The sequence below is a fragment of the Monodelphis domestica genome, chromosome 1 (genome assembly GCF_027887165.1).
Source record: "Monodelphis domestica isolate mMonDom1 chromosome 1, mMonDom1.pri, whole genome shotgun sequence".
Taxonomy (NCBI): Eukaryota; Metazoa; Chordata; class Mammalia; order Didelphimorphia; family Didelphidae; genus Monodelphis; species Monodelphis domestica.
Genome location: NC_077227.1, coordinates 231,124,990 through 231,136,988, shown reverse-complemented (window position 1 = coordinate 231,136,988; position 11,999 = coordinate 231,124,990). Strand labels below are relative to the sequence as shown.

The 11,999-nt window shown below is 39.2% G+C and overlaps 1 protein-coding gene across 1 annotated transcript; it reads right to left on the bottom strand.

Moving 5' to 3' along the window:
• Positions 1–215: 215 nt before the first annotated feature.
• On the bottom strand, positions 216–8,039 carry LOC103099611 (zinc-alpha-2-glycoprotein-like). The gene is made up of 4 exons (XM_056826157.1): positions 7,802–8,039; positions 3,802–4,053; positions 1,852–2,115; positions 216–478 (listed from the first exon to the last, which is right to left on the bottom strand). Exons 1-3 carry the CDS (start codon positions 7,902–7,904, stop codon positions 1,862–1,864), a joined length of 609 nt encoding a protein of 202 aa, XP_056682135.1. The 5' UTR covers positions 7,905–8,039; the 3' UTR covers positions 216–478; positions 1,852–1,861.
• Between the last annotated feature and the right edge of the window lie 3,960 nt (positions 8,040–11,999).

Below are 11,999 nucleotides of genomic sequence, written 5' to 3'. Positions count from 1 at the left end.
GGAAAGGTATGTCATTGTGGTCTTTCCTATGAAAGGAATGTTGCCTGGAAATGGTTAGTCTAGAGATAGGATTTATTGATTGTGTGACCCTGGGAAAGTCATTTTATACTCAGTACCATGGCTAGAATGTTCAAAGATGGAAAACCAGTTGTACTTTCACAAGAGACTTCATTTTGGCGACTACAAATAGAATGAGGAATCTTTGTACACACATACAATGCTATATGACTTTTATTTCATTTTATAATGATATTTCCTTGTTCATCTTAATGTTATTTCTCTCATATTGTAAGCTCTCCCAGGGAAGGATCAGGATCTATGTAATTCTTTTGACTGGAAATCCAATGACTGGAAACTGGTAATTAAGAGTATAGTGGTGGGAGGTCATCAGGGTGGTGAAAATCTTCACAGCTGCTCATTTTCCTCTTATTGGGTGGTGAGGGAACACTGTTCCTAAGTTCCCCTCACCCCTGACCATCTGTGGAAACATACCATTTACCCAAGTCATTTATTGAACTATTTTATGATTTTTCTTCTCTTCCGACCCCTCCTGCTCTGATCAGTTGACAGTAGCTCTCATAATACTCCCAGCATGTCCCAGATTCTCATCTTCACCCTACAATGTCCCACCTACCACCAACTTCCTCTAAACTCCTTTCCCAATATTCTTCCATTCTTTTCATGTTTTATCCCATGTTAGATTTTGTATAGTGTCTTCATAAACTGATTATTTCCTAGAGTTGCAGTCTTGAAACAGATAATACTCCCCAAATTTCTCTTCTCTGTACTGTCACTTGCCTTCCCATCTTACATGTCAATATATCAGTTTATAAGCAGATACTTATTGAACCCCTACTGGTACAAAAACACTTCTGCATTCTGTAAGGAGAGAGGGAATGGGAAGATGTGGTTCCTGCTCTTGTGCACCAGAAACAATCAGAAGAATGTATTTCCAAATGCAGTTGACCTGATCATAAAAATGAGAATAACTTTAGAAAGAAGAGAGTTCAGGGGTGATTTGAAACAAGTCATGAAAAACAGGAATGCATTGAATAAGTAGAAGAAGGAATGTAAGACATTCCCTATAAGAAAAACAAGAGGAATCAAAAATGGAAAGAAAAAGTGTTTATTAAGGGCTACTAGGAGCTCAGCAATTGTGAATGTTATCAGATTTGCTCTTCACACCAGGTTAGTGAGGCAGCTGCTATCATTATCCCCATTGCAATGAAGGAAACAGAGGGTCAGTAGCTTCCCAAGGGTCACACCAATTGTAAGTGAATGAGACCTGATTCAGTCTCAAGTCTTCCTGATTCCAGGCCCAAAACGTTAATCAAGGTACAACTTAGCTACCTCTAAGCACAGAGAGAGGAATGACTTTGTTTGGGGAATGGGCCAATGAAGATGTTTAATGGCCCTATGTGTAGCCTGGGGATTCCCATCAGAAGTGAGACAGGAAGTGCTCAGAATGTGACAGAGGGTTCCTATGGAGACGCTAAGAAATGATGAATGGAGAGAAAAAAGGAAGACTGAGGCTTACGATGGAAGGCTTCATTTTTTTAAAAAAACTTCCCATATAAGCCCCCATGTTTTTCTGTATCTGTCACAATGCCCAGTAGCCCTCAGTGGCTGGAGATGTGGACTTTAATTCCAAGAGAGCTATAGAGGTTTCTGAATTCATATTTTGAAGCCCCTCTGTCCCCTGGTGATTGCAAATGTGAGGAGGAGGAAGTATTCAGGAGAGGTTAGACTTTAAAATATGAGTCATTTTCAGGCTTTGTATAATAGGGATGTCCTCAATCCCTTAACTTACCCAAATATGGTGAGTATAACATTAGGATATAGACTGATTACCTGGCTTGTCCTAATGAGCGTCCCTATAATTCCGGTATTTTTGGAGTATTTCAATACATTTTTTCTCCTGATATCCATGGAACATTGGGTCTTGCTTCGACTGATGTTTCATCATTTCAGCTGCAAGGTCTTGTGTGGCCAGAGTGAATACTCTCTTGGAGTTCTTACTGAATTCCGTTCCCTCAACAAAAGTATATCCACTCATCCTGAAAGCATCGTTTGAACAAAGTTGACAAGCCACATTTTGACTGGTAGTGTAGATGCCTGAAAAACACAGGTCCCAGGTATGATGATCTCTCTAAGTACAATAAAGGGGGAACCTGGGTGACTTATTGGATTGAGAGCCAGGCCTAGAGACGGGAGGTCCTAGGTACAAACCTGGTCTCAGACACTTCCTAGCTATGTGACCCTGGGCAATTCACTTGACCCCCTTTGCCTAACCCTTACCACTACACACTATTGATTCTAAGATTGAAGGTAAGGGTTTCTAAAAAATAAATAAAATACAATAAAATGTTTTTAAATATTGTTTGCAGTAACAATTACTTTCATTTCTTCTTAGTCCTTGGATGCATCCAGATTTCCCAGTAAAATGCAAAGGGTGTCTATTTGAAACCAACATTCAATTATTTTCCTTTATGTAATAAGGCATGATGAATGGAATAGGAAACAACTTTAAAATTAAGAGAGAAGTTCATTTTCAGTTAATTTCCTGCAACTGTCTAAATGTCATTCCATCCTTGTATCTGGTGCAGAATAGACAGCAAAGAGCAGTTTAGCAGGAGAATTCTTGGAGTCAGACCTGGAAATGACCTTACTATTATCTTTCTCATTTATTCTCTCATTTACAGATGAGGGATCTGATAACCACAGGAGGGCACTGGTTTTCCTGGAGCATTTTAGGACAGTAACAGCCAAGATTCAACCCAAGGTTCTCTGACTCAAGTCCAGAGTTCTTTCCAGAACAAGTTGCTACCACTTGTGAGTAACCAGGATGAGAACTACCCTGGTCATGTCAGTGGTTACCAGGTACTGAAAATGAGTGTGGCTGAATGAAAGGAGAAATAAATGGGGGATTGGGCATCACAGGTCTAGATCTGAATTTGCAACTAGCAGAATTGTATGAGATCAGGGGGCAGATGGGTGGCTAAGGGGATTGAGAGCCAGGCCTAGAGATGGGCGGTACTAGGTTCAAATCTGGCCTCAGACACTTCCCAGCTGTGTGACCCTAGGCAAGTCACTTGACCCTCATTGCCTAGCCCTTACCACTCTTCTGCCTTGGAGCCAATACACAGTATTGACTCCAAGATGGAAGGTAAGGGTTTAAAAAAAAATTGTATGAGATCATAGGCTCCAAATTTTAGAGACAGATGAAATATCAGAAACCATCTGGGTAACTGAGTCAATGTTCTTTCCACTCTTCTAAGATCTCAATCACTTGCCCCTCTGTACAATGGTGGATTAGATTTGGATCTCCAATGTACTTTTCACTGCTTATATTTTATCATTCCAATTGGCAAGAACATGACAGACAACATGATAGTGCTGGTATAAGATGTCCAACTGCCCAGTCAGGAAAGGAAAGAGAAGAACTTACCTAAGATGATGAATGAGAAGCAGGAATTAATCTCTTCTTACTTCCTGTTTCACTGACATCATTGTTATGGGTAGAAGAGCAGGAAAAGGGAAAGAGGAAGAAGACAGGGAATGGATAGAGATGTGCTTTGTTGAAGGCTCTGTGGATTTGTTTTTCATGCTTTGGAAGTTGTGGCCAGTCACTGCTCAAAATTCTCTCCTCTTTTGTTCCTTCCCCTCTCTTCACTTTTTAAAAATTCCCTTTAGCTGTCTCCTGGTTAGGGACAACTCCCTTTTTAGGAGCACATCACTGAAGGATCACTATACCATTTTCAACTCATTGAACCCTGGGTTACTGACCTATTGTCTACTCACCTGTATTATCTGTATTAAGGTTTATGATTTCTTCCAAGTCCTTCATGATCAACTCTTCTCTCTCTTTCTGAAGCTGGCTTACCTCATTCCAATTCTCCACATTTTGCCATCCTGGCTGGGGCACTGCCCTCTTACTCTTGCTGTCATATATATAGACAGTTTGGTCATTTAAGTAGACTTCATTTTTGAATGAATAATCCCCATTTTGGGGGTTTGAAAAACCAAAGTCCTTGGAATGCAGAACGTCACACCCTATAACATAAAATGAGTGATACATTTTTAATCCAAATCTCCCAAATTTGTCCAGTCATTTCTTATCATGTCTGACTCTTTCTGACCCAATTTTGTTTTTTCTGGACAGAGATTCTGGAGATGATTCCCTTTTCCTTGTTTAGCTCATTTTATAGTTATGGAAACAGACATTCAGAGTTAAGTGACCTGCTTAAGGTCACATAGCTAGTATGTGTCTGAGGTCAGATTTAAGCTCAAGAAGTCAAGTCTTTCTAAATCCAGACTGTACCACCGAGTTGCCTTAGAGTTGAAAAGATTTGAGTTCAAATCGCACCTCAAACATTTAGAGTCTATTTGTTAAGAATTACAGCAGAGAAGTAGATAATATAAAAATAAAGGGCAAAGTGTAAAATTAATAAGGGCAATAGATTGATCATTGATTTAAACTTATTTTGATACTCTGCTTGCTGTGCAAACAAAGTATCTTCAATTTATATCAGTGAAGTGAAGTTCAAGAATGAACTTCTCTTCAGGGCCAGATGCAAAGATGCTAAAGAGACTCTGGTTATTAAAAAATATATATTTATTGAAATGCAAGGATAAACAGGACTTCTAACTCTAAGGGATTCTAACTGCACCAAAATAAATCTCCTAGGTTCAGCAAGGAACCACTTCTCCTGTGTCCACAGGCTACACTAATCCTTCCTAATCTGACTAACCCAAATTTCCTTATTCTACAATAAACTACCACACTTATCCTTATAATTCTTAAATTTTTCTTGATGTTATAAAAATAGCAAAGGCTAGCTGATTGAGTCTCAACAAGAATTAAGTAAAGAGTCTGAGCCTTAGCAGACTCAGAGTCCAACCCAAAGATCAGATCTTTCTTTGGTTTTCTCAGATATAAACCAATTTATAAAAAGAGCAATAGATAATCACTATTGTTTCTCAAATTAGAAAAAGAAAATACTAACCTCCTTCAGATCTTTCCCTCCTTTCCTTCTATCTCAGTCAGGAGAGCGAGAGTCTGATTCTGCCAACTGCCAGAGAGCAACTCCCCAAATACCAGAGACCAATTCCCCCAATGACCAGAGACCAACAGCAACACAAAAAGCCATTAGACTTGAAACTGACCCTGTCTCAGCTCTGAAACTCCAATTTTTTCTCAAGCCAGCTTCTCTACTTCTTATCTCTAAACTAATATAACAAGATCCAATTTATAATATCATTCTTATAAGAAATGCAGTAAAGACATCTAAGCTTTAGTTACTAAGGCCAGTAGTTACCCATATTTCCCCCTTTCCTGGTATTTCCCTCTCTCAGCAGCTCTGGCATAAAATGATCCCAGGATGATGGTACTATTCCCTTGTCATGTTTGGAATATACCCAATATTTCAGTCTAGATAGTGACAGTGAAGGAATGAAGCAGTGAACAAAAAATACTTTGATTAAATGTTGAATATGTAACAAGTACTAGTCTTGATTCTGGTTATAGAAATAGAAAAAAAATTAGACCCACATCTCCAGGATCTCACGCCCTAAGTGGAGAAAACACACTTTAAATAGGACTGTTCAATGGAGGATGAGATGGAGACTGAAGTTTTGGTCACAGGCAGCCAGTGTAAGGAATCATATATGTTCAACTTGGAGAAAGGGAGGAACAGGTATATCTTTTGGGCTAAAGGAACATAATAGTTTTCTTCAAGTATTTGAAGTGTTTTCAGATAAAATATGGACCAGACAGGTTCTGTCACTAGGCAGCACTCACTTTTTGAAGGAGGATCAGTAAGTTGAAGCAATAGAAAGGCAGCTCAATATAAAGAACAATCTGAATTTTCAATTAGTATTACAAATGGACTGGATGGTCCTGTGAGGTTGCGGGCTCCTATAGTATTTTAGTAGAGATTATTTGTCCATTTTATGGCATGTAGCAAATGAATGGTATTTCTATGTTAGCTGGAAGGTTGCACTAGATGTTTTATGAAGTCTCTCCCTCTTCTCATGGAGAATCTGGGTTTCTATTAAGCTCCTGTCCCTAAGGATCCTGTCTACCTCCCCCAAAGAATAGCTCCATGATGTTTTCCTGATCTGAGAAGTTGAGCAGTCTCAGTTCTCCTGAAGGAACAGCCTGCATTCCATCTAGAAGAAAAGAGGCTTGAAGAATGGAGAGGGAAAAAGCAGGAACCATTGTCGGGAAGGAGTCACTTAACCTCTCAAACTTTTGGGATTGTCACCAATATAGGAAAAGAAGTAATATCAGATGGCTTAATTCCCAGTGTTTGGAATATTGAATAATTTGACCCCCAAAATTCTGGGTTTAGAGCACCTAGGTTTGAATCCTTGCATTGCTACTCAATTACTGTGCAACCCTGGACAAATAATTTGAACTCCCCAGACATCAGTTTCTTCCTCTGTGAAACAGAGATTCTATCATTTGTACTTCCTCATTAGGGTTCTTATGAAGAAGCTACTAGGTAAACTATAACAAATTATGCAATACATATATAGGATATTATTATTATACCAAGATAAGAACATAGGAATTACTCTTCTGGGTCGATCTAAGAATCCTCTGACTCTGACAGGTTATAAAGGGACCAGGGGCTTTACCTTCCTTCCATGATTAGCAGCTCAGATGGTTCATTATTTACCTCATAGATTCCAAATTCCCTTTATTATTTGCTTTTCCATATCCTTCAGCATCAGGTAGTGCCTGACACAGATGGAAATAGGAGCCCTAGACCTCAGCCCCTCTTTCCCTCTTTCATCTTCATCTGTAGTTCCTGAGAGGTGGCACCTGGAATGCTGGAAATTCTAGGTGACTCCTGGCATTATATCTTAGGGTTCACATTCCTTTTTTCTCTCCCAACTCTACTCCCTGCCCAATAATATCTCTTCAAAATTATAGCCAACACTGCCAGACTCTGAATTTCTCAGAGCCCTGAAGGGCATTTAGTACCCCCTGATGATATGCCAGCTCTCATCATGTTACACTTATTTCTACAACAGTAGCAAGTTCTCTTCATCAATAAAATCAATACTTTTTTAATATCTGTTTTGGCATTACCATCTCATTCCTTAGGGTTCAAAAGTTGATAGAGTCTAGAGATAAGAGGACAATTCCTCAAGAATAATGAAGCAAGTAATCCCACTAATTCTATGTATGTGTGAGTCGGTCTGAGTATGTCTGCGTACTATTTGCCCTTTGCTATGAGATAGAAAAGCAGTGACCTCTGACCCTAAGAGACTCTGACCAATGATCTAGTGTTTTGGGAAAGGCATAGGATTTGGGAAGAATCTGCCACTTCTTTTCTCCTTTCAAATCCTTCCTCTTCCTACTTCCTACTTTCACTCCTTTTCTCCTTGCTCTCTAGATTTTCCTTCATTTTTTCTTCTTTCCAAATTTTTTCTCTGAGCACTTCTATACAAAACTAGCTAATGGATTGGAAACCAAAGCAGAGGTTAAGGAAAAAAAAAACTCACTCTGCCTCTGAGATCCCTCTCCTTATAGTTTCATCTGTTTAGAGCTAGAAGGTCTCTTAGGGATCATCTGGTTCAATCTCTCTACCTTTCTTTCATCTTCAAGGTTAGATAAATTAATGCATAGAGATTAAATCACTTTCCCAGGGTTACATAGGCAATAAGGCAAAAGTAGAATTAGAACCTAGATTCCCTGACTTTAAATCTAGACATTTCCTCCCAACTCTCTAATTTTACCCCACTTCTCAATTCAGAAACCAGACAGATCTTTTTTACTTGATTTACTTACTGGTTCTTGGACTCTGGGACATTATAGTCCCTGAAAGCAGGAACAGGAAGATGGAAGTGAACAGGGGTCTCATCATTCCAAATCTAGTGATATATGTCAGCATAGAAATCTGGTCATATTCACCTCACAGATGATGGGTGGTTTGATAGCACTATTCTGCTGTCTAATATGCTGTTGAATCTCAGGAGATGATAATCCAATGGCCAATGAGAATTTCAGGATTGAATCTACCCTGTGGAAAGTGGGAAAAAACAAACAGAACCTAAAAGAACCTGGTGTTCCAGAATGAATGCCAAAGGGATTCATAAGAAAAAGTCCTGGGGGTTATATTGAGCAATAAGCTCAGGTTGAGCCAAAGAATCTGATAGAAATAAAGAAACCAAAGCATAGAAACCTAATGTAATATTGGGGTGCATGAACATATGAATGGGGTCTAGATGTACCGGCTCAAGGTGGGATCATTATTCTGGATTCTGTTCTATTCACCCCCTTGTGTGAGATATTTTGTTCAGTTCTAACGACACTTAATATAAGGATCACAGGCAATCTAGCATGCTTCTAGAATGGCAGAGCAAGACTGATGAATAGATAAGAAACAAGCAAGATCAATTGAAGGAACGGAAGATATTTACTCTGAAAATTAGAAACAGGAAGCACATACTGACTTTCTTTAAAGATCTAAACATTTTAAAATAGAAAACAGAATTGATTTGTTCTCTGTGACCACAAACTTTGGGACTAGAATTCAGGACTCAATCTTAACAGAGAACAGATTTCAAATGGCATTTCTTACTAAGGAGAGCTCTTTATAAACCAAATGATCAGCCTCAGTGACAGTGAGTTAACTTTCTCTCTATCAAAGGGCTCCCAAGAATAGGTTGTAATGGGAATTCATCCTTTGTATTTGGAATTGACTAGAAGAGCTCTGAGGTTTCCCCCATCTCTGAGAATCTGTAACTCTGAGGTATTCAGTCACACTTGCTATGGTGTTTTGGGGAAGGTGGCCTCATGTGGCCACATACAGGAGAAGGTGCTTATTGAAACATGACAAACCTTAGAATCAGGTCCTTGCATAATTTTGAAGTTCATCACTAGTCAGTCCATGTGTCCCAACCTAAAAGGACAAGAAATCATGGGCTGAGTTGTGTTGAACTTTGGGTAAGTGATGTATAGAAACATATTTAAGTGCTTTGGGGGGCTGTAGACTCAAGACCTCTTGGTCTTCATTTTCTGGCCTCCCCAAGGAAGACAAGGAAGACAGATGAATTGGCTCCTCCATATTGGAAGATTTGGACAACAATGTTGTGACTTTGAATAGGGATGACAGTTCCGGGTTCTGATTACAACTGACTAAACTTCTCCCTACCAAGCAGTCACATTCCTTTACAGTTGTCTAAGGCCCTAAAACTTTTCCTTTGTATGGACTGACTCACTAACCAAAGATTCCCCAAATAGAAATAGGCTAAACTGAAAGTCTCCCTAATTGGATACCTGTGGAATCACTTCCTACTCTCTTACTTATATGCCATAAGGTGTTGGGACCCATTTTTATTGTCTTGCAAAACACACTTCCATATTGGCCATTGTTGTAAAAGCAAAGGCATACATAACCAAATGCCCCAAATAAAACTATAAATACATTGATGTGAAAGATGACTCCAATAGTTCTTTTTCTGGAGGTGGATAGCATTCCCCTTCATAAATCTTTCAGGATTGTCCCAAATCATTGGAAATGCAAATATATTTGCTAAAGTGCTTTGAAGAAGTTTATCCAATTGTGTCAAAAAAAAGGCAGAGTGGTGGTTGGGGGACTGTTCATTCTAAATCCAGTTTCATTAGACTTAGGGTTAGGAAATGGGGCACTGGGTAGATCATAATGATGGGGTTAAATCGTCTTGGGTCTCATCAACAGAATTGATGGACTGCATTGCAAGGAAACAAGCTTTAGTAGAAGAAAATACAAGAAAGTAGTTAGTATAGCAAGAAATTAAGGTAAGGAGTAGAGATGTGATAAGTAAAGGTAGTAAGAAAGTGTATGGAAGAAGAGTAAAGAACCTAGTAGAATTCTCAGGAATGACTTTCAAGCTTCCTTAGTTATTAAGGAAGGGGTCATTGGTTTGGGCAGTTGCTAGTCTGTGCCTTCAGGGAACTCATGTTACTTTTTTCCTCAGTCTGTTGAATCCAAAGGAAAGTAATGAGTGTGGACATTGAGCACTTTGTTTGAACCTAGGTACACAGATTTTTTTGCACCTACCGTTTGCAGGCTTGGAGCTTAATCCATTGAAACATCCAGTTGCCTCTGCCCTGGGTTCTTATAAATTTGAAAAAGTTCTCTAAATATTAGGGATATGATTGAGAACTTTATTTTAGGAACTGTCTATAAAAATTTCCCCCCAGATTTGCCACTTTCCTTTTAATCTTGACTACATCCATCTTTTTGTATAAAGCATTTTTAAAAATGTAGACAAAATTACCCATTTTAAAACTGACAATACTCACTATCCTCTGTTTATTCATAAATTCTTCTCACACCAATAAATATAGACAATATATTCTCTGTTTTAAATTTTTTATGCTATCCCCCTTTAGGTAGAGGTCATGTAATTATTCTGACTTATTTTGGTTGAGGTAAAACATATTTATCTATACCTACTTTCTATCAGTCTGCTTTCCACATTTACCAACAATTTTTACGAAATAATGCATTTTTATGCCCAAATCTTGGATCTTTACACTTTTCAAACACAAAGTTATACTTTTTTACCTCTGTTTGATTCATGGCTATTCTGTTGTATTGATCAACCTTTCTAGGAATTATGGCTAACGTTTAGAATTCAGGTAAAATTTCCATGGAGGAACATGTCAAATGGAAGTTCCCCCCAAAGGGAACCATCCCAAAATGGAATGTCTGTAGACAATAAGTGCTATTTCTATTCAAGGTCCATCAGAGGACATTGTAAAGTGAATTAATGCTTCAGATTGAGGTTAGGCTGAAATATTTCTGATGTTTTCTCCATCTCTAAGAATCTGTGACTCTGGGAGAAGACATCTAAAATTACTTGTTGCCTTGCGGAAGGGAAGATATGGTCAGAGTGGTCCTTTCTATGAGGTGAGTGTGAATCTTAAAACTGCTCAGACTCTACCTTAGAAAATTTGGTTAAGCTATTCCTTTATTATAACAAATGAAGGTACTTGATCAGGAATGTATTGGGAATTTTAACATTACTCCACCCATACTTAGGCATACTTTAGGGGAAGATAAATTTGTAAACTCTTTACTGAACAATGAAAATCCCCAACTCATACTTATAGTGAAGCAAAAACCCTATGCTAGTTCTATATTTAGATCTAATACAAAAGGGTACTAAGTAGCTACAAAGGTTAAATTAATCACTAAAAAGGTCAAGCAACTTATAAAGGGCAAGCTTAGCAAAGAGATGTGAAATACTCAGAAGATATAATCTAATCAGAGAAGGTGATAACAAAAGAAGATGTGAACTAAGAATGGACAGTCCTGGGGAAAAGTCTGTGAAATGTTTTTGAAAATTTTTAGGCGGTGACATAAGAGAAATATTTTTTTGAAAGAAGCTGGCTCGGACTTCTGGTCAAGATAGCGGCTTAGAAGCAGCAAAAGTTCAGACCTCTGAAAACCCTTCCTTACCGATCACAAACTGAATGTTCCTAGGAGACTGAAATTAAAACTTAACAACAGGACATGGCCGGGGAACCCTCCTTCTGGACTCAAATCAAAAGGTACGCCCCCCAAAAGCCCAAATCCTAGATCACTTGGGTCTAAGGGGAAGGCAGAAGGAAGGTCCTAGGACCCCTCCTCCCCAACCCAGAGTGCTGAGCCTACAGCAGTAGTGGGAACCTCAGGTCTGGCAAAAGGGCCTCAGGGCCAACTGTTCTGAAGGGCACACCTTGAAAGTAACCTGGGCCAGTCTCAGGGTGTCCAACACAGATGGCAGGGAAGCAGCCTGAGAGAGACAGGGGGGGGGGAGCTTGTAGCCCCCTGGCTGGTCCTTCCATTGGAATCTCACTGGAGGTTTTTGCCTCAGGGCACATCTAGACCAACCCAGCTAAACCTAATTCCATTAGGAGTCCTCAGAGCTCAGGGAGGCCAGGACCCCTCCCCCTCTTAGAGTGCAAGGCATTCTGACAGGACAGGAACTTCAGGGCAGTCAAAGGCACTAAGGTA

Bases quoted from the DNA above. Each gene is read 5' to 3' on its own strand.
- LOC103099611 (XM_056826157.1), bottom strand. From the start codon at position 7,904: ATGCTGACATATATCACTAGATTTGGAATGATGAGACCCCTGTTCACT. The intron at 4,054-7,801 runs GTAAGTAAATCA...TTTATGTTATAG, and splicing joins GTCCCAGAGTCCAAGAACCA to GGTGTGACGTTCTGCATTCC. The intron at 2,116-3,801 runs GTGAGTAGACAA...TGTGTTTTTCAG, and splicing joins CCTTAATACAGATAATACAG to GCATCTACACTACCAGTCAA.